At 45.3% G+C, this 23,648-nt stretch overlaps 1 protein-coding gene across 1 annotated transcript; it reads right to left on the minus strand.

Annotated features, from left to right (window-relative positions):
• Positions 1–4,804: 4,804 nt before the first annotated feature.
• Positions 4,805–5,962, minus strand: LOC109757656 (zinc-finger homeodomain protein 5). The gene has a single exon (XM_020316474.4). It carries the CDS (start codon positions 5,756–5,758, stop codon positions 5,048–5,050), a length of 711 nt encoding a protein of 236 aa, XP_020172063.1. The 5' UTR covers positions 5,759–5,962; the 3' UTR covers positions 4,805–5,047.
• Positions 5,963–23,648: the final 17,686 nt, after the last annotated feature.

Consider the following 23,648-nt stretch of genomic DNA (forward strand, 5'->3'; position numbering starts at 1 on the left):
CATCGGAGTTAAGGGGCGAATGGGAGGACAGGAATTTTTGGAACCATTTCTCAAAAAAAAAAAAAAGAAGGAAATTTTGGAACCTGGTTCCACGCGCACCTGTTAGAACATTATAATCAACAATACTAGAAAAAAAATCTGTAATTTTTGGTTACCAAATTGATAGACCATTCTTGTGACTTCTACTCCTTTGTGAAGTTTGATCAAGAAATAACATGCGTGTTATTCTGAGAAAGAGTCAAAATCAAAGCTATAAAAAACACCAAGAATATCATGGGCGTCATTTCAGTTTTTTCCCTATTTTTTATTAGTCTTGCCAAGTTTTAATCGACGAGACTTAACGAAGTCTTAGTTGATATTATATTCGTGAGATCTTGATTTGAGATTCGTGCAAAAAATTCTTTTTAGTTTTTCTTTTTCCTTTCGCATGTTATGTCACTTGATTGAGACTTGTTAAATCTGTCGACTGAAACCTAGTTGCACCCACTTTATTATTATTTAATTATTTATGTATGTGCATCTGAAACCATGTTCTATGTAGGTGCATCTGAAACCATGTTCTATCTGGGTGCATCTGAAACCATGTTTATCCGTGTATTTTTGCGGTGCATTACTGTATTTTCGGCGAATGAGGAGGCAAATGAGGTTATTAGGAGAAAATACAAACAAACGCCTCCATTTATCCATAGACGTGCTGGTGGTCAATTGGCCCTGGTCATCTAAGGATCTGCAACCGAAGACACCAAATCCAGCCCCTCAAATGCCTATGGGCGCGTTCACAGGCACTGACCCGATACTCCTCATTTTGTTGCGTCCGCATCCATGTACCTCAAATCTGACCTCTCATATCCATGCGACACATGTACGCATGAAAATAAACATACATGGATCAACGAACCGGCACCAAATCTAGTTAAATCGGGCATAATTCTAGCACAACGATCATCGGACAATCAAAAGATGCAGTTTCAATCTGACAGTAACCTAAATGTATGATATAAAAAAACTTAATTAAACAGGAAGGGCAGAGGAAAACACCATTTCCTTGCCGCCCTCTTCCCCTTGCGGTCGGCGGTGCTGCTTTGACCGTCGGTGTAGGATTCAACCATCGGAGGGTCGTCGTCGTCGGAGCTTGATCCGTCGCCGGAGTCGTCTGATAGCTCCATGTGCTCCCCGGCAAGCCTCCGGAGCAAGCGCTCCTGCTGCTGGGCGTGCCTCCTCGCCTCTGCCTTCGCCGACGCATTACGTTCAGACAGCTTGATAGCGAGCTGGAGCGCTTTGGCGTTCTTCCTCCGGAGCCTCCGCGCATCCAACTCTGCCGTTGTCAGGGAGTGTCGGAGGACGAACGCAATGAGCGCGTCCTCGAGATCGAATGGTGCGCGCGAGAGTGCCTGGCGCCTCGCCGACGCGGCGCCCGACGCCATGGCCTCCCTCGCGTGTTGCCGCTCGCGCCGTGCGGCCTGCGCCTCCGACTCGGGCGTCCTCGATCGGCCCGGCGCCGTCGAGGGCAAAAGCACCCAACGATCCCTGTGGACGCCATTCGGAGGTACCATGTATATGGTGGCGGGGGACGGCGTACCTGGAGTGGGGCGGATCGGGCGGCGCTCCCACCGGTGCTACAAGCCGGACGGGAGGGCCCGACAACGTTCCCTACACTGCGACGGTGGGGGAAGGAGGACGACGCGTTGCTCTGTGAGCTACCTCCGCTGCTGCCGCCCTGATCTAGACGGGAGCGGCGCAAAGCGATGCGGAGAGCGACCGTATCGATGTTGCTCTTGTCGTCGCCAGAGCCGGAGCCGTTGTGGTCAACCGCCATGGACCGGAAGGGAAGAGGGGACGGATTGGGAAGAGGAGAGGACGGAGAGAGTGGACTGGGCGGACCCGCGGTCTAGGGTTCATCGGAGGGGATATTTGTGGAGTCAGAGTGGGCCACGCTGGCGTGGCGGACGCGCCTAGGCACACCTAGGACGCCCCATATCATCTGAGCTGGATATGAGGGGCGTCGGACAACCCGGACATTTGAGGACAATTTGGGGTACCCAGCTGGGTCGGTTTTTTGTGACCGGTTAGTGCCGTCCGGGCGTTTGAGACGGGTTTGAGACCCCCGGCTGTAGATGCTCTAACAGTAGTACCAACAGTCCCCTACCTATCGGCTCCTCTTTCTCCTTTTTTTTTTTTGCAAAGTTGAATTTCATCAATTTGCAACAATCAAAAGCAATTCAACAATACATATATCACTTCCAAACGGTTAAAAGATAAACTGAGCATGACAAGCAATTCAAGCTTTTCATAACCTGGATTCAACAATTTCAAACAAAAGAAACTGAACAAATCATTGCCCATCACCATTTACAAAGCGTGCAATGACACCGCTACATATATGGCGAACCCACATCGCACGACTACGCAGCGAGCAGGAGGAGCTTTCTCTTTCGCGCCGCTGCATCACTCTTAGTGTTTGATGCTCATTGGATTCGCCCTCCTCCCCTCGATTTGGGGCCGGGCTGGGAGATTTCAGACTGTCCGAGCCCAAAATGAGGGAGCCCAATGGATGCTAAAAACGGTTTGGACAGTCCCATCCGGATAAATTGGGCGGAATGGGTTTCTGCCTTGGAGGCAAACTCTTGTATATCTCTTCATTGGGACCTGATAATTGAATGGGAGATAGGGAACTGATACCACGACAATTCTAGTGTTGGTTTATAAAAGTCGCATGTATATTTGAACCTTTGATTATTAAGTTGGTCAGTAAAATATTAGTTATATATAACAAAAAATGTATCAGTAGATTCATGTTTATAAAAAAAATCATGGTACAATATTTGTGGCACATAACTCAAATCTTGTTGACCATATCAGTAGTACACGCTATTGGCGTCCCCCTACCCCCATTGCACATGATGGGGAAGGACTATGTGCGATGATACATCGCACGCAGTAGGGAAATAAACTCGTGTGTGCCGAACTGAACGTGGGCGATCAGTTGTCCATCGCGCATGACCGATAAAATAAAACTGTGTGTGATATCCTACACACAGTTCTACCTAATCAAACGTACTTGTGCGTAGTGTATGAGTATTGCACACATTTTCTATAAGGGAATCATGCACACATGATAGCAAATGGTGATGGCGTGACGAAGCCCTTCTTGTCAATTCCTCCTATGAATTCCTTCCGGAGGCTAGGGTTGTGCGATCTGATGGATTCTCTGGCCTTTATGTATATCATACTCCGATACGAAGACACAAGGGGCGATTGTGACGGATCTCCATGTGGTAAGATCCCCTGGTACGAGCGCTGCTACGAGCGTTCACGCCTGTACCAGGTGCCATCTTCTCCTCTGGACCCCCCTGTGCGGCTGGTTTTCGTCCTATTTGCTCGTGGCTTCATCTGGTAGGTACTTATCACATAAATTGACGTAATTTTTACTCATGTTCTTGTACATTCCTCCTAATGCCTCAAAACTCCTTATTGTTGGGATCCATGCCAAAGCAGACAAAAAGAAATGTGCGAACGCGATAAAATTCCGACAAAATTTATGTCTACCACACAAAACACTAGATAGAACGTGGTAAGAAATTGGACTCATCACCGCCCCAAACCAAACTCGAAGACTCCCTAATGAAAAGTTGAAAAAAATCACCTATGTTGTTGCACGACTTGTCCGCGCCTGATATTGAGCTCATCATCATTCAGGACCATGCACCGGCTCACTTTTCTTCGGTGACCTAGGCCATCTGGGCCGCCATAGAAGGTCGTTGTGCTACATCACCAACACCGCCGTCGAGCACAACCCAACAAAGACCATCACCCGAGCACACATCTTCTTCGCCATCGCGCAACAACCCTCCAACTCCTCCACGGACAGCCGCCCCCGATTAGGACCTCTCCTCCTCCGCCGCCGCGCGGGCTTTGCCCGACGACACGCTCTGGCGATGGGAGAGGTGGAGTAGATGGGGCGACGACTAGGGTTCTGGTCGCAACCTTGGAGTCTGTAACACCTTCTCCTTATAATTAATGAATGGGGCAAGTCTTTTTGCCTCTGTTTTTTTATCAATGATAAAAAAAAGGCAATCTCCAAAAACGCTTTATGCCACATATATTTGTATGGAGGGAGTACCTTGTTCTTATGGCCGACTGCGAATTTCTGATAGCACTTTCTGTCCGGAATGAATTTTGTGCTCATATTAATGGCCGCCACTCTGTTAGGGCCGTTACATTTTAAACCAGTTATGATTTAATGTCCAAATCTTCACTTATATGGTCGTATAGCTCAATCCATATTTATAAAACTAGTGGTTATTTGTCCTTTTCACCTCATGAAGATTCGAGTGGAACTCTTCTCAAGAATTTATAAGCTGCGAATAGTGCAAGATTTCAAGATGTTGAAGTTTCTTTCCTTTTTGCTTGCCTGTTATCTTGAGGGGTATCCAACCCATGGCATCCTTGTCAACCTTTCCTCCCTCGCACCATGGTCCTCACAATTCCTTCAAACAAAATCCTTGTAATCCAACTCAAAGATAACAGATGCGGACACAACAGGCAATGCGATTACCTGTCCCGCGTGGAAATCTAGCCGTCCACTTGTATTAAGCCTGGTATAATCCAGTTGCTGTCTGGCCATGGCCATGCCTCGGCAAGCCATTCTGATTCGGTAAACGCAAAATTAACCATCCAATAGAAACTGCTTTCACTTCGGTTGCGATTATCAGAATGAGCGTGCTGATGAAGTAATAAGGCTTATAATACAGCGTAGTACACCAACTCCAAAATAAAATAAAATAAAATACAGCGTACTGTACATTGTGTAGAAAGTGATTTTCTCTATATAGTTTAAAAATGCACACAGACAAATAACCAAAAGAAATATCCCAATCCAACCAATGCTCCTACCAGGAATGATCATGCATTGATATGACAGAGAAGCAACAGTGATCAGCCAATTAGAAGAGAGTGAAAAAGAACAGAAGAACTTTCCAACAGTTAAAAACTTTACAAGGGCGCGAGGAGCGTTGCCTCCTACTATGGAACCTGTCTCCTGCCATGGCTACTGCTGCTGCTCTTGGCTATGCTCCTGAAGCTGCTTCTCCTCCTCCTGCTGCTGCTGCCTCCTACCGCTGCTACTCTGCTTGTTGTTGTGCATCCAGACCTTGAGCGCCTGCCTCCGGACCCCGGCCTGCGCGCAGAAATGCCCCACCATCGCCTCGTCCTGCCGCTGCAGCCTCCACCCGACGCGCTCCGCGAACGCCAGCATCTGCTCCTTCTGCTCCCGCGTGAACGTCGTCCTGGAGCGCTTCCGCGGTGCCGGCGACGGCCCACGCCGCTCCTCGCTGGAGGACTCGGTCGTCGTGCCGGTGCCGCCGCTGGCCGCAAGGCCGTAGGGGAACGGCAAACGCTGGTGCGGGTGCTTGCTGGCCGCCGGCGGGAGCAGCAATGGTGCGCGCGCGCTGGCAGCCAGCAGCGGCAAGTGGGCGCGCCCCGGCGAGGGGTCGCGGCGGTGGAAGCTGCGGTGGCAGCCGCAGGCCGCGCATGCGAGTGGGTCCTCGGGGGAGGCCGGCATGAACTCGCAGCATCCGTCCAGGACGTGCCCGCCCGCGGCCGCCGCGTGGTTACGGAGGCACTCGTGGTACTGCCGCCTCGCCTCCGCTTGCATGTTGTCTGCCGGCCCGTTTGCGGTGGCGCTGCGGTGAGGTGCCGCGGGCGGGGCACCGTCGCCCACGTCGCTGCCGTCCCCGTCCTCCTCTCCCCGGAATTCCATTGCGCGTAAAGAAATAGAGCGCGCGTGTGCTTGTGCTTGTCAAACTGCAGCACGCCAAGGCTGACGATTGTACGTTTTTGGTGGGGAATAGTGCGTCAACGTTGTGCTCGCGGTTGGGGTCATGTCTGGGATATTTCTGGGAACCGTCACGCTAGGTTGGGTCGGGCGCGTCGGCCAGCCGGAGAAAGAGTCTGCCTCTGCATTACACTGCTGATTTTCCTTTCGTTGGCGTTATATATTCGGTACGGTCTCGTCGACTCGTTGGCCCTCTTTTTCTTACCATTTTTATCTGACCTTTCGACTTCATCAGTTTTTATATATTTTGAAAATTTAAAAAATATTTAGGAAAATACTTTCTATTTTACTTATCTATAGAAACCGATGTTTTTAAAAAATGATCATCATGTGTTTAAAACAATGTTCGTCGTATATTTAAAAAAATGTTCACCATATCTTTACAAAAATTCAACCTATGCCTTAAGAAAGTTCAACATATTATTGTCCATGTATTGGCTGCTCCCTAGCGTTTCGTGGCAGCCATCCAAATATAGTAACTTTATGTTCCCCGATAGGAAAGCCCTGGTCCCCCTCCTGATTCCCGCGTCCAACCATCGAGCGGGCAAACTCACCTGGTCCTCCCCTTCCCCCGGTCCCTCCCCCACCCCTGGGCGTCTCCTTTTCTCCTCACCTAACCCCCAGCCCCACCTTCTTCTCTCCCAAGCCAAAAAGGATGGCACACCCCTTCCCCTCGCCACTTCCAGATCCACAAAACCTTCACAACCCTCCAATGGCGGCTCCATTAGGGTTTCTTCTGTAGGCAAATCAAGGGGGCTTGTTTCAGATTGCCTAGCAAAAAGGCAAAAAAGCAAAGGAAAAAGGTCAGATTTAGCTCACTTCCACATCCCTCCTCTTTGAAAGAACATGCGGCGCCCCCATGTTTGGTTTTGGTAATTGATGACAATCTCTATGGACTAATGGTTGCCTTGAGTTATATTTGAAGGATTTGTCCATAGGCATTTCTTTGAAGTTCATGTGTTGGTTTCAAGGAGTTTATGTGGTGACCAAGGTGTTATTAAGGAATTATCCAAAGATTGGTCATGTGAGAGTTGAGCTTATTGCAAGCATGTCTTGGAGAAGAAGATTGTGTGATCATTCATGTATATCTTCAAGACATCATCCAAATGAAGAGAGTTGAAAAGATTCATGGTTGATCAAGACTAAGTCAAGAGTGAATCAACTTGATCAACTCACAAAGCGTAGAAGATGTACCGAGAGGGATCAAGCGATCCCATGGTGTGGTAAACATTGTCAATTACGCTTTGTGTACTAACCCATGATCTTCGTGAGAGTTCTTTGTGGGGTTAGGTTGCGGTGTGCAAGTTCAAGTGAAGCATCATGAAGAGATCAAATGCTTGAAGCTTGCCGTCCATTGTGGTGACAATGGACTTGTGAAGATGTTGCGATGTGCAAGTTCAAGTGAAGCATCATGAAGAGATCAAATGCTTGAAGCTTGCCGTCCATTGTGGTGACAATGGACTTGTGAAGATGTGCGGAAGAGTGGCTCACCCATAGTGGAGCATGGGGGAGCAATCAACTAGTCTTCATCGAGCCAACGCAACCAAGAAAGGTGGTCCAACTTGAGGGAGTCAAGATCGTCATCATCTAGCTCAAGTGGACCATGTGCTAGGCAAAGGTTTGCTCTTGATAGGTTTTCTATTTTACCGGTCTCATGATGGTAGGTGGGAGACCGGGTTATAGGATCGATTGCCGTACTATCAAGGGGGGCTCTCGATGAGTAGCTTGATCGTATCGTTCATAGAGAGCTCAAACCATTGCATCCTTGCATCATCTTTATTGGTTCTTGTTTGGTTCTTCTCATTGTGAGTTTTGGAGCTTATGGTCATCTTGATGACAAGCTCGAGTTCATCGAAAACGGAGTTCACTCGCATCTTCTATGATGTTTTCGATGTTGGAGGTTATGCCGGTTCTTCTCGGTTGGAGGTTTCACTCCTCTATTTGTTGGCATACCTCCCCTGCCTCTTCTTAGTATAACCAACAAGCTTGAGTTTGCTCAATTCGGAGCTCATATGCAGAAGTTTTGGCAGTTTTGGTTTCCTAGCGGTAGTACCGCGGGCCGGAGCGGTAGTACCGCTTGAGTGCTACAAGCGGTAGTACCGCTCTAGAGCGGTAGTACCGCTCCAGAGTGGTAGCCCCCACCCGTAGTACCGCTGCGGTCTAGTGCTAGTACCGCCTCGATTCGGGGGGTCTTTTTTCGTGTCGGGTTTTACGGTACTGGCCACGGCAGTGGGGGCCGTTGTACCGCTCGTATGCGGTAGTACCGCTCTGGGCCCAGCGGCAGTACCGCGAGGTGGAGCGGTAGTACCGCTTATAGGGGCAAGCGGTAGTACCGCTGGCCAAGCGGTAGTACCGCTCTCTGCGGGGCTGAAGTGGGGGTAACGGTTGGATTGTTCCCCCCACTATATAAGGGGGTCTTCTTCCCCAATGAACCTTATCCTTTGAGCTCGTGTTCTTCCCCCATTGTTGACCTTCTTCGAGCTTGCTAACTCTCAATCCCTCCATGGATTCTTGCTAGTTTTTGAGGGAAAAGAGAGAGGAGATCTAGATCCACATTTTCACCAATCACTTTCTCCTCTATGTGAGGGGAACCCCTTGGATCTAGATCTTGGAGTTCTTGGTGTTCTCCTTCTTGTTCTTCCTCTCTTTTTCCTCCCTAGCATTAGTTGCTTCGGTGGGATTTGAGAGAGAAGGACTTGGGCACTCCGTGTGCCCTTGCCATTGCATTTGGTGCATCGGTTTGAGTTCTCCACGATGATACGTGGAAGTTACAAGTTGAGAAGCTTATTACTCTTGGGTGCTTGGTGCCCTTGAGCTTGTTCCTCTTGGGTGCTTGGGCGCCCTAGACGGTTGGTGGTGTTCGGAGCTCAATCATTGTGGTGTAAAGCTCCGGACAAGCGTCGGGGTCTTCAATTAGGTTGTGGAGATCGCCCCGAGCAATTTGACGGGTACCGGTGACCGCCCCCAAGGGTTGCCAAAGTGTACGGGTTCGGTGACCGCCCCCAAGTGTTGCCAAAGTGTACGGGTTCGGTGACCACCCCCAAGGGTTGCCATTTGTACGGGTTCGGTGACCGCCCTCAAGGGTCCCTTAGTGGAATCACGGCATCTTGCATTGTGCGAGGGCGTGAGGAGATTACGGTGGCCCTAGTGGCTTCTCGGGGAGCATTGTGCCTCCACACCGCTCCAAACGGAGATTAGCATCCGCAAGGGTGTGAACTTCGGGATACATCGTCGTCTCCGCGTGCCTCGGTTATCTCTTATCCGAGCTCTTTACTTATGCACTTTACTTTGTGATAGCCATATTGCTTCTTGTCATATATCTTGCTATCACCTAGTAGTTTATCTTGCTTAGCATAAGTTGTTGGTGCACATAGGTGAGCCTAGTTGTTGTAGGTTTTGTGCTTGACGAATTAACCGCTAGGTTTATTCCGCATTTGTTCAAGCCTAAACCGTAATTATTTTAAAGCGCCTATTCACCCCCCCTCTAGGCGACATCCACGATCTTTCACTTTCCCCATGATTTGTACAAGGCTGCATTTATGCAAAAAATTGTGTAAAAAGATGTGATGTTAAGCATGTTTAGTCTGATGTTTAGGCAAGTTTCAGCCCCTTGTTTTGGGCAAATTCAGTAGTACTGTGCACCCTAAGTGATAGTTCTTGCCAATTTTCACATTCTGTTTGCAATTATGTTGCATATGAACACATTGTAAGCTGTAAAGCAAGTGCTGATAGTATTACTGGGGACAAAAAGTCATGCCTTAAGCAAAAAAAAACGACTGAGCAAAAACAATGCTTATAAGAGGATGAAAAACAGTGCTATCATGATCATGATCTATTTAATGTGTTCCAGTTCTGTTAATTGCTTATGAAAATGTTCTTGGCAAATTAGACATCCTGTTTGAGCAAAAACAGTGCTATAATGAGGCAACTAAGTATAGGGTATGTACACAACTTTGGAAACTTATGACATGGCAAAACATGAACCCCTTTGTAACTTATAAGACGATGAACACTGACCTCACTATGGAAAAAGGCAAAAAACAAGGCTTTTTCCTAGCAGATCTTTCTGGTACATGTGGACCAAAAACAAATGGCTGATTGAAGCAACTTGCATTATAGGATTAAGCAAAAGCATAATGATGTCCAGGCAACTCCCGATGAAGCTAGAAAAACATTCCTCTTGGTCATTTGTTTCCATTATTCTTTGGTTCAACAGTGAAAAAACATGAGAAGAATAAACGTAAAATTGCAGCTAAAAACAAAGAGAGACTGTTGCGTAGTACAATTTACCTTTGTTATAGCATATCCTTCACCATGATCCAAAAAAAGTTGGAAATTTGCCAAGATACAGTTGCAAATTTATTAGTATTTCATCCTGCAAAGAAAGAAAAAACCAAGAAAAGCCATATACCAACAACTATCTCAGCTGCGAAACGTTACTTCAACCAATTGTGCAAAATGGAAACCACATTGAACATAGTGAGCATAGCCAAAACACACAACCTTGCTGCTATAAAGATGAAAAAATAGGTACTGAAAATATATTCTGAATATAAAGAGCGACCATGCCCATAACTGCTAACTTAAGTTTTTTCTAACACAAAACATGCTCTATTCTCTCTAATTTTGAAGTGAATTCCATTCTGAAGACACTTCGAAAGTAGCACTTCTATGGCAGGAGGCTCGCTTCACCAAATTAATGTTGCCTACGTTTAAGAAAAACAAATAAGAAAATATATTATGGTACACAAAAAACAAGCCTATGTTATATGTACAAAATGTTTCATTAGTACAAAAAAACCATGGATTTCCTGAAAAATATATTGCCTGACATATATAGTTTGACTTGCCTGGTTATATGGTTTGGATTGCCTGATAGTGTACTTTGAATTGCCTGGTTATGTTCAATTGTTTCCTTAAAACACACACATGAATGCTATCTTGTGAATCTGGTGTGCTTGGGTTGCTGTGTTGTTTGCTTGCCTGTGTTTAGTGTGGTACTAGCTTGCGTCAACAACGTAACTTGCTTTAATTTTTCCGGTTGAAAAAATGCACAGGTTGAAGATGATTGACCTGTTTGTGGTGTGCTTGGGTAGCTGTGCTATTGGCTTGCTTGTATTTACTGTGCTACTTGCTTGCATCATTCTGCTGACTTGCTTTACTTTTTCCCATGTTGAAAAAGTAAACAGGTTGAAAATGATTGACCTGAATGAGGAACCAGATGAAAATAATGGTGATCCTTTCTACTGTACGCAACATGCTGCTGGAAATGCAGAATTTGTGGCGGAATCACCTAATCCCCCTATCATGCAAAAAGTCAATGCTGCTGCTACAGAAGCAATGTAGACAGATGGGCAGTCAAGTCGTGGGGGAGAGGCTCCTGGCAGTACACAAGTACCTGCAGCAGTAGCAGTTGAGAGTGATGCTCATACCCTTGATGGCACAGGTGCTGAAGGTGATACTGGTGGGACTGTTGGTAATGGTTTGGGTGCTGAAAATGATGATGAAGCTTGCTCACAGCCCAAGGAGCCTTATGTGGGCATGAGGTTTGACACTTTGGAAGATGCCAAGGAGCACTACAATGCATATTCCTTGCAGATGGGTTTTTCAATCAAAATGAATACTTCAAGGAAGGATATGAAAATCGGGGAGTTGATAAAACAACAGTTTGTTTGCAACAAGTTTCGAAAGCCTGATGTCGATGACAGAGGGGCAGAAAAGATTCCTGTGCTAGATGATACTGTTGAGCAAGTAAAAGATGATAATGAAGATGAGGCTATTGTCTTTCTTGATGATGACAGTAAAGGCAAAAAGAGGAGCAAGAAACGAAAAAGAGAGAAAATTGTGCAAACTGGTTGCAAAGCTAAGATGATTGTGAAGGTAATAGATGGCAGATGGGAGGTGATCTACTTTGTTGGCGAGCACAACCATCCGTTGGTTGACAAGCCATGTTTGACTAAGTATTTGTGATCACACCAAGGGATCTCGCCAGAAGAAAGGGCCTTCCTTACTCATCTTCATAACTGCAATTTAACTACAGGTTTTAAACCACACCCCCTCCCCACTACCTTCTAACTTTAAGAACTTGGACATGCCTACTGGTTGTGAGTTTCTTGGCCCATCAACAACTACCTGATTTTGCTTGAAACATGTGACTGATTTGCTTCAAACATGTGACTTAGTTGCTTGATAATGACATTAAATTGCTTACAGCAGTAGAAAAAAAGATAATGTCTGGTTTGTTTCTGGATGCTGGACTTGCCTAATGTTTACCTGTTTGTTGCTCAATGCAAAGTTCCTACTTGCCTAGTTTTTTCATGTGTAAAACAAATTTGGTGTTGACTCTAGACTTGCCTATGATTAGTCTCTTTGTAGCTAAAATGTACGATAGTACTTGTTTCTGGATGAGGTCAACTTGCATATGATTGAAATTTTTATTGCTCACTAATGCATAGTTACCCCCTGGTTTGTTTTGTGTATTTTGCTCATGTGTTGCCTGAGGCGTATTGTTGTAGTTGCTTGTATAGCTTCATGAATTGCCTGAGCTTTGCATTTGAGTTGCCTTGCTGAAAACAGAAAAGAAACTATTTTTGATACTGTTTTTGTGTAGAAAAAGTATTGACCACCATTGTGAGTTCATGTCAACAGGTCGTATGATGCACATCATGTCAGAATTCTATGGGTCAGAACTCATTGTACCTTATGGCACTAAGCACATTACAAACCTCAAGACGATCTTGAACGAGGATGATACAAAAGAAGGGGATATGATAGAGACAGTTGCTTACTTTAAAGATCAGAAGAGAGAGGATCCAGATTTTTTTTACAAGATAAAATATGATGAGGAGGACAGGGTTGAGAATATTTTCTGGGTCGATGGTGCAGCAAGGAAGGCGTACGTGGAATCTTATCATGATTGTATCTCCTTTGACACAACGTATATGACTAACATGCACAACATGCCCTTTGCACCATTCATTGGGATTAACAAACATGGGCAGTCATTCATGTTGGGCTGTGGCTTTGTTAGGCAAGAGTTGGCGTCAAGGTTTGATTGGCTATTCCAGACCTTCCTTGAGGCAATGCACAATGTAGCACCCACCAACATCATAACCGACCAAGACATCGCAATGGCACAATCAATTAAAAAGATCTTTCCTACAAGTGTGCACCGCTGTTGTCGCTAGCATATTATGAAAAAAGCACAAGAGAAGCTTGGAGCATTGCTGGGGCGAAACCCTGGCTTGTCCAAAGATTTCAACAACTGTGTTGACTTCAGCTTGACGCCAGAAGAATTTGAGGCGGGGTGGTGTGAGCTGATGATGAAGTATGAGGCTATGACTAACTCCCACTTCAAGAATCTATACAAATACAGAGAAACATGGGTACCCTGTTACTTCAAGCACCAATTCTTCCCTTTCTTGCAGTCAACTCAACGCAGCGAGGGGTTCAACGCTGTCCTTAAGCGATATGTGAACCCACACAAATCCATTTTGAAATTTGTGAAGCAATATCAGAAAATCCAAACACACATACTAGTCCGGGAGGGTTCAAAAGACTACAGGACAGGACATTTACATACTGAAATGTGGTCATCTTACCCAATAGAGAAGCAGGCGTATGGATCTTATACTAGGGACTTGTACGAGAAGTTTCGTGATGAGTTTCAGTTGACTACAAGGTACAACGTTCGATCGCATGGTGAAAACTTGTATGAGGTTTACCCAAATCAAGAGTGGGTTGCCAAATATGGTTCTAGGGGCTATTTTGTCACGGTGGAAGCTAGTGCTGGAGACTACAGATGTGACTGCTGCAAGATTGAGAGGGACGGCATGCTTTGCTGCATATCTTGAAAGTTTTCAACCAACTTGGTGTTGATGAAATCCCAGCGCAGTACATACTTAGAAGATGGACACCTTTGGCAATTCCCAATGCACCCCCTGTTGTCGAAGAGCAACCTGATGAGATGCCACCACAGTCGAAGAAGGAACTCAGGCATGCAAATTTGATGATGGATTTTTGTAGTCTTGCTCGGGTTGCTAGTGAGTCAGATGCTGCGACAGATATTGTAAAGAAACATATGCGTGGTGCGCGTCATGAAATCAAAAATCTTAACATGTCAAAGAAGAAGAAACCGCCAGCACCAACAAGTGGGCCCTCTGGTGTCCCTCCACCATCAGCTGATGGTTCTGCACCACCACCGAGTAACTCTCAGGCAACTGGTGGCCCTGCGGTGCATCCTGAAGGGCCTGCACAAGCCCCTTCTGGACCTAGGCAGCAGCGACCTACTTCCGCGCCACCATAGAGTAACACTCAAGCAACTAGTGGCCCTGCGGTGCGTCCTAACGAACCTGCACAAACCCCTTCTGGACCTAGGCAGCATCGACCTACTTCTGCACCGCGGAGAAAAAACGCACCAACACTAGCTGGTAACTCTATGAGTGAAGATGGACACCAACAAACAACGTTGAGGGCTGCAGCGATGCCCAGGGGGGCTGTACCACTACCCAGGGGTCCTCCCGCACAAAGCTGGTGGCCTGTACAACAACTGTCAGGATATGTGCCACTTAACAGTGGAGCAGCACCGCACCTTTCTAGGGGCTCAACAATGACAAGGCCTGTGCAAGCACTAAGAGGAGTTGCGCCACAACTTGTGATGGATACGACACTAGCAAGAGGGCCTGCGCGACCTCCTATGGGTCCTAGACCAGCAACCTGGCCTGCACCACAACCTATGGGGGCTATACAACCACCGCGGGGGCCTAACGCAGCAAACACAAACTATGTGACTAGTCTTGGACTGGCACCATCGCCTGCATCATCAGCAATAGTGGATGGCAGGTATGGACAGCATCCAGGTTCTTCAACTACACAAGAAGAAAGTGGCAATGCAATTTCATCTCCTATTATGCAAGCTCCTGGTGGACATGCACACCAGCCACTCAGTATTACATCTCTACATGCAGCTGTTGCAGCCGCGCAAGGTACTACGATGGTTGAACCACAGTTTGGAAGACCTACTAGCACACTTGGCCCTGCAATTCCTAGAGACCCTCCAAAATCAACTACAAAAGGGAGGGCAAAGTAAAAAAGAATTCAATCAACACTTGAGCTGCACCCGAAGAGAAAGAACAAGTGCAGCTATTGTGGTTCTGTTAACCACAATAGTGCAAACTGCCCGACCAGATTGGTGTAATGGTCACACAGTGACCAGATGGCTGAAAGATGTGTTGAATGGCATTGACAAATTGAACTATTTGTGGGTCTGTATGTTTGAACATCCTAAACTATTATTTCTGGTTTATGGTTTCTTGTGGGTGACTTGCCTCACACTGGAGTTTGAATTGCCTGTTTATGAGTTTTGAGTTGCCTGTTGTGTGCTTTGTATTGCCCTGCCCACACCCTTGCCCTCCCCATAACGGTCGAAAACTTACATACATAAGATTCTGCAATGCTAAAAATGCAACAATTTCCTGGTTATGTAATGATCATACTATTTATCTTTTATGGGTTCTTCTGATTAACTTGCCTCACATTAAAGCTTAAACTGCCTGTTTATGCAATTGAGTTGCCTGGTCCAAGTTCTTATACAGGCAACTCCCCCGGCGGTCCAAAATTCACAAATGCAAGAAAATACGCATGCATTTACATGATGTAGTATGCATGAGGGGAGAAAAAAACTGACCTATGCTAACTTGAGTATGGTTTTCCATTGAGCCTTGTTGTGACCGTTGTCAACCCACGTGTTGGTCAATTGTTTCCTGATGCTTGGAATATCCTCAGCTGTGAAATTTGGAACAACCCTTGCCTCCCAAACATTTGCTAGCGTAAGAGCAAAAACACCACAGTTGAACCTAAACAAAAATTGAAAAAAGAACTTTTCTAGTTAGCTAGTTTACTCTATGTAGTACTGTGTCACTTGTAAAAAAACTGAACAAAAGCAGAGTTTTATGTGAAAAAAGTGGATGCTTACTCAGTTTTTTGTTTTGGAACGTCGATGTTGGTAAGCCCAAAGTCATCCAGCGAGACGCCGAAGCTGGCGTAATGCTCTTCCCATAGAGCCCGAAAACTTGCAACCATTTTCCTTGCGCAAACATCTAGAGACTTGTTCTGGAGCGTCCTCCAAGAATCAAGAGCCTCAAAACGCCGGTCCCTTATGTTCACGTTAAAAATCCAGTAATGATTGCCTATAACTGGCTTTGTCTTGTCAATGTTCTCTAAAACTGGGAACATAATCTGTTAGAAAAAACAAATGGGGTTAGTAAAAAATAAATAAAAGCATACTAGAAGCTCCATGTAAGCAACTTTTCTCTGTGTGCTCTCACAAATTAAGACGTGGACTGAAGAAGCCAAGATGCACATGCAAGTTATGTACTTATGTGAGTAATTTGCCAAAAACAGAAGGTGCATAGGCAAGTTATGTACTTATGTAAGCAACCTGCCAAAAATGCACATGCAAGTTATGCAATTATGTAAGCAACTTGCCAGGGAAAGCAATTCATGAGTGTGGTCAACTTGCCCCCCCTAAGAATATTTACATTTGTGTGAGCAAGGTTTTAGCAGAAATAGTGATATATAAAAAATTCATTGGTACAAAATAAAGAAACCATTAACTTACCATGTCTTTACGGTCCAAGCGATTCGACTTCTTGAACCGAGAAATGAGCTCCTTGTCGTTCAATTCCATGTTTTGCATCTGAACCTGGTGGAAAAAGAATACGGACATGACCATGACTTGTTATGAAAAAAAGAAAAAGAAAGAATCGCAAAACTACACTACTAACTGCTTCGCGTTTCCTTACCGAGAACCTGAGGGGCATCACAAGCTTCTTTGAGTCTGGTGGCAAGTTCATCATTATAGACTCTATACCAACTTCCATTACATGGCTCAAGACAAAACCTTCCTTCTTCATTGAGTTTGCAAGCTCCCTGACTGTGACAAAGTATTTACCATATTCAATTACCCTTGGGCTGCATGAAAAAAGAGAGACATTCAGCTCACAAATTCTTCCATAATTTGCCTACCAGCATTCAACTCAGGGAAACACATGGGGGGGGGATGGTCATATGAAGGAGAAACTATTTGAAATAAGCATTTCACACTAAGCCAAGTTGCCTGATTCTATAACTGGATTGCTTGTAAAAACATTTTGAATTGCCTGATAACATGGTAGACCTTGCCTGGGAAAAAGTGCATTGTGCAAAGGCTGACAAAATAAATGCAATGATATATTGTCATACCTGGTATCCAGATCTGGTGATTCTTCTTCATTAATTCTCCCATGCAAGATAACCGATGCACACAATCTATTTGCTTCAGGTTTGGACATGTAGACTTTCTTCTCATTATAGTCAATGAATGGTGACCTCTTGCAAGGAGGTGGCTTGATAATCCTTCTCTCAAATTGATGTGGATGCATCTCTCTTGAGCTACTACTGCTATAAATCTTGCTGCCTGATCCCACTTCTCCTTGGTTGGAACTTTTTTCAGGTGTTTGGTACGCATTTGGTGACGAGATTCCAACTGAACAGCTTGTGTCAAACTTACTTGCCTTTTCTTCTGCTTGCGCACACGGTTCATCTATGCCTTCAAGGTCCAACAGATAATCGTCATCGATTATTTCGATGATTGGCTGGGTATGTACTGGAAGTTCCTTGAACTCATGCTCTGCAAATGTGCTTGACCCAACATGTTGATGTGCTCTGTTGTCTGCAGATCCCGTGGGCAAATCATCTATGCCTAGATCGAAACTTGGTGCTGGGCAGTACTCTCTGTAAAAATCATTTGATCTTTCAGTGTCCCTTTGCTCAAGATGTTGTTTATCTTTATTCGCTGAGGTGTGATTTGTGGATTTGGATTGGGGATTCTTGCTGTTTGGATCAACACACCTTGCAAATAGCTCACTCACATCTAGAACATTGATTTCTAGTGCATTGGTTGTCTTCCCACTAACACACATGAATTCATGGTACCGCTCCTCCACATCAGAGAAATGGGAAGTATTCCCCTGGCCTCAGGTTGGGCAAGCACAGTTGAGCAGTCAGGCAATTTCCCTAGGGCTATAAGCAACTTTTGTTCCGGACTTTTTCCCATGGTTACAACTTCAGGCAAGTCTTGTATCCTTTTGATCTCCATACATGACACCGGAGGGATGTTCTCTTTATCATTTTTGTGTCCTTCATAATTTAATGCTGCAGCCTCAAGTGATGCCTTGAAGTCTTGCACCTTGGCCCTCTGGATACCATTGGCTGACTGCATCACATTTCCTCGAGACGGGAAAGGCACTTGACCATTTAAGTCACCTAGTGGTTGTGTTCCGATGTGGTTTGCTGTGCTTACTAGCATTGTAGGCCCCTTTTTGAGTTGAACTGGTCTTACTTTTATGGGGTCAAGTGTTCCCTCTGCAAAACTTGCCTGAAAAGCAGCTGGTCTTGCTTTCTGCTTGGACTGAGTTGCCAGAATATGTGATCCACTTGCTTGACATTGGGAATGAAAATTACAAGAATGCTTTGGGGCTGCCCCTGTAGATACTGCCTCATCTCCATCTTTGCTGCACGATGGTACTGCTGATCTTGATGGCGTACTCTTTACCACCTGTGTTTTGCTGTTCCCATGAATTGCCTCTTTTGTTTCATAATTTGCCTGTTGTTGCTGCTGAGAAGGACCAGATTTTTTCATGGTTGACTGCCTTGACTTTCCCCCTTGGCTGTATCCGGGATTTTTGGCATGATATGCTTGCGGATGCATTGCTGTTTCATTCATCACGGATGGCTCTAATACAAAACTGACAGTTTTCTTCATCTTCTTTGATGGCGGGAGTGGTGGTAGTTGGTTTTGACAAGCATTCTTTGGTTCTCTAGCTACATTTAGAGCGCCCATTTCTCTCATTATTTTCTGGCGAATCGGCATTGGACATATTTCCTTAGGGTTGAATGTGAAGACCATTTCCAAGTCTTTCCTCCTCAACAACTCTTCGAACATCATCCTCGCTTCGGTTGCCATGGATATGTCATCAATATCCAACATTTCTTTCACTTCAAAAACAGGGAAGCGTGGTTTTGGGGAAATAGAAGTTTTGAATTCTGTCATCACAAGGTCTCTGATAGAGATCCTATCTGCCTCATCCAATCCTTTTGGCTTTCTGTCTCTCTTCTTTTCAATTAGAAATTGCAGTTTGCATTGTTCATCATCATCGCTGTCTGCTTTTTCAGCTGCGGCATCCTCATCCCGACCGGAGCCACCATTGCCGCCTGAGCCACCGTTGCCACCTCCACTGTCATCTTCATCATCGTCATCCTGCTTCCCCTGCCCATCATCTTCCTTGCTTTATCGTTCCCATCACCTTCTTCATCGTCATCGTCTTCCTTTCCTTCATCCTCTTCTTTTTCGTCATCCTATTCCTCTTCATCATCTTCATTGCCCTCATTTCCCTCAGTTCCGTCCTCCCTCCCAATGTCAACACTTGCCCCCTCGTGGTGATCCACCGTTTGTCATGCTCCCTGGCTACTTGATTTCCCCTGAACTCCACTTGATCCATCATGACCATCATCGCTGTCAGAACTGCCATCGCTATCGCTTTCATCACTACCTTTATCCCTGCCATCTCCCTCACTTTTACTATCGTCTGCCTCGCTGTCGTCGCTGTCGGAATTAAACGACTCCTCCTCACTTGGTAAGCTGTCTCTGCCGGCTGGTAATCGCTTGCCCCTTCTATTAGACTACCGCCTGCTTGTCTCCGCAGTAGTAGGATCTGCCTCCTTTGTCCCCCATTCATCATCATCTATCTTCCCAATCCCAGTCACGAGCTTCCCCACTGCATGTGAAATTACGGAACACATTTCGTGCACCAAACTTGTGAGCTTCTTTTGCTTCTGTAAAACATAAAAGTGGATGGTAGAGAACATGATAAGTACAAATCTTCTATTGAAGAGTCTGAAAAATGGTTGAATGTACAAATGGCGGTAAAAAGGAAACAACAATGAGAGGGAAAAACAAGTGTTGGATAACTTACCGTTTTGTCATATGACTCGGGCAATCTTGTGGCAACAAATTTGGTGATATGGTCCATACTGCCAAACAAGCTATCATCCGCACACCGGGAAAACTCCGTCTTGAGCTAGTGGTTTATAGCCAAAGAAGATTAAAAAAAACTATGAGTGACAACAATTCTGGCACTCCCATACCAACAAGAACTGAGAAAATGAAGAAAATGGTACTACTAATTATCTGAAAATTCCTGCATCCATTATCCCACTTCCCTGTTGCCTACTATTAGTGGATACTGTAATCAGCAAAAATGTAGAACTGGTATGCAAGTTGCTAGTTTTCAGGACATAAGTTGCTTGTGTTGTTGTAGAAACTTGCTACTTTTCAACATGTAAATTGCACACAAAAAAGAGAGCTGCAAAATGTACTACAACAGCTACCAGTAATACAACAATCCTTTCCTGTAAACATTATCCTACTGTGTGCATGACAAACAAAAAGGTTCGAAGAAAGACTGATAACTACTTGGACCTACTTGAAATATATGTGAAGCACTTGCCCAAAAAATTACATTAGCTTGCTTGGTCTTTGAAAGTGAATTGCCTACTCTAAAATGGTAGTGTTGCCTAAAAATAATAGGACAATAATATATCTCCTAAAATACAAAAATTGAGTTACCCGCAAATTGCCATATTCTCCCGGAGCCTTCCCGTCCTTCTTGATAACTTTGGAAATTAAATCTGAATTCCAAACTGAAACCCTTGGTACCAAGTTCGGGATTGGCTCATCAACGTCCAAAGAGTCTAGATACAACAGCTGCGTAAAGACAAGAAAAAAGAACACAAAGTTTAAGTTAGCTAATAATTGCAAAAAAAAAGAAAAAAAAGGACAACACTAGCTACTTACAACAAGGTGGAAAACACAACAACAAACAGCCTTCTTGTTGCCACGCCCCGAAATGAACGCAAGCTTTAGTTGATCAACAACAAACTGGCATATATTGGTTTCCGTTATTCCATTGACATCCATGACCGCCGGGAAGCTTTTTGGGGAAATACTTAAACTAGTTGAAGGGGCAAGGAAGCACGAAAAAACAAGAGCTAGCCAAGCGCGGACAAAGTCATCATCATAAGATCCTCCCATGTCTATGATCATCTTGCACCATTCTGTGAGAGTTGGGGAGTTCTTGGATGTGATGTTGTAAATACTGTACATTGCCTTTGTGATTTCAGGCCAATTCTCGAAGCACACCTTCCCGCCCCTATTTGGCAAACCCCGTATCCTACGGACACTTGCAACATCTACAAGAATCTTCCCCCTTTCTAGAATGACTATCTGCGAAATCTCAGGGTCGTAATGCTTCATTATCCACTGGCTAAGATCTCCAGGCATGCTACTCGCTGCAAGGTCCAGAATGCCACCAAATTCTTTTCCAATGATGACACCCTTTTGGTCAGGAACCAAGTCCTTGTTCAACTTGAAGAGCCTTGCAGGGGATGCCCTGTTCCTATGACCCTATTGCACACGAGGAAAAAACAAAAAGAAGGAATTAGCAAAGGAAATAATGTTCATCACAACATAGGCAACTTAGGCAGCATTGCTGGGCAACTGCTTTGTGAAACTGAGGCAACTATGCAAATACCTCAGTTCCTCCCGTCTTCTGGCATTTTGGTTTTGGAGGTTGCTCGACGTCTGCACCTTCGACATTTGTATTCCCAGCATCTGCAGCTTGGCTCTCGTTACTATTCTCCTTACTAATAATATCATCAGGACGCTTCCCCCGTGCAATAACTGCTTTAGTTCTCTGACGCTTGTACCCAGTTATTCATGCACTGCTCCATGGCTGGAAGATGGAAACCACATAAATCAATAAAAAATGGAAAACAAAATCTGTTATGTACAGGAAGAACATAAAACTTCCCGAGCATTCCATCCTGTTTTGACTTAGGACTTGTGTTTGATGCTCTTCATTCCCATGAGATGCAAGGTCATCGTGACTTGATCTAGCAGGTCCATCCCGTTTTGACTTAGGACTTGTCCCAGCCATCTATTTTCTGCTGCATATATAAAGGACAAACAATGAGCATCATCATAAAAAAACAGAAAAAATGGTTCTGAAAAAACTGTATATCATCCAACAAATTCGTTTGACTAAATTCTTTCTAAACTAAGCAAACAACAATTTAGAAAAAGTGGACAATGAAAAAGGTTGTAAACTATCTGATTTTCACTGTGTTACAACATTAATACAAGGACATACAAAAACCTAAGTACAACATGACTACAGGGAGCACGAAAAATCTGTTACACATCAAGCACCTGAACAAAAACATATCGTGACTGCTAGGCAACACATGATGGCATGTCAGGCAAATGACTAAGAAAGCTTGAGCAAGCTTGACATTACACAAACGCACTAGGAAAAACAGATGATGGCATGTCAGGCTACTAACTCACAAAAAAATTTAGCAAGCCTGACATTGTACAAAATTCATTGGGCAACAGATGGTAGCATGTCAGGGCAACTGGCTAACAAAACTTGAGCAAGCCAGGCATTGCACAAATACACTAGGCAACAGTTGTGGGCATGTCAGGCAACTGACTCATAAAACTCCAGCAAAAGTCTGAAAACTGAATCACAAAACTTAAGCAAAAATGACATATCTATAAAAACATACATGAGCGTCGAACCACAGCACACAACCTCATACACACACATTTCAACAACAGGAAACTACAACATAGGTACATTGTTGCATGAAAAAAGGTGCTAGGCAACTATATGAGCAGCCTATGAGCAGTTGTTGCGCAAGTCAGCAGATCAACAACCTATGCACGAGAACATCTCTCTCCCTCTCCCTCCACACGCCACGACATCCAACTGAGCATCACCAAGCCTTGAATGCCCCTCGAATCCTATCTCACCAGTACCCAAACCAAAACTCTTCCTAATCAGTTAACCTATGCATAATCTCTTCCCTAATCTCTCACAAGGGCAAAGGTACTCAAGGATTTCGCCCAAAACTCAGTAGATCTGACAAGCCTACACAAAAATGGGATCGAGATGAACTGACCTGGGATTCTGCCCTCCGCCCAATAGCAAGGCGATTCTGCTCCTCCGCGCGAACCACATGGCGAAGGCGCGCGCGTCGGCCCTCCTCGGCCGCGCCTCCGGCGCTGCAGCGCCTTCCGCCTCCGACTGCTGTGTGCTGCAGGTGTAGGCGTGTAACACCCCGCATGTAACTTGTCATATTCGTAACTCCGACTCTTGCCATTTCCGGCTATGTGATATGTTTTTCCCTCCGTTGTCGGGTTTTGTCTTTCGTTTTGTATTTTGTCATGTCATGCATTTTCATATCATGTCATCATGTGCATTGCATTCGCATACGTGTTTGTCTCATGCATCCGAGCATTTTCCCCGTTGTCCGTTTTTCAATCCGGCGCTCCTATCTCCTCCGGTGCACCCCTCTTGTTTTTCTTTCGTGTGCGTGTGTCAAACTTTCTCGGAATGGACCGAGGCTTGTCAAGTGGTCTTAATATACCACCCGGAGACTACGGGTCAAGTTTCGTTCCATTCGGAGGTCGTTTGGTACTCCAACGGTTAACCGGGCATCCGCAAAGTCCATTTGAGTGTCCAGCAAAAACCCCCTCTAAAACCAGCCAGAAACCCACCAAACTCTCTTCCATGCTCTAGGTCGTTCGATCACGATCGTGTGGGCGAAAACCGCACCTCATTTGGAGCCTCCTAGCTCCCTCTACCTATTTATAAGTGGGCATCCCGAAAAACGAAATCACAGACGAACCCTAGAGTTTTTCCCACCGCGCCGC

Source organism: Aegilops tauschii, chromosome 3, assembly GCF_002575655.3.
Source record: "Aegilops tauschii subsp. strangulata cultivar AL8/78 chromosome 3, Aet v6.0, whole genome shotgun sequence".
In the NCBI taxonomy this organism is placed as follows: domain Eukaryota; kingdom Viridiplantae; phylum Streptophyta; class Magnoliopsida; order Poales; family Poaceae; genus Aegilops; species Aegilops tauschii.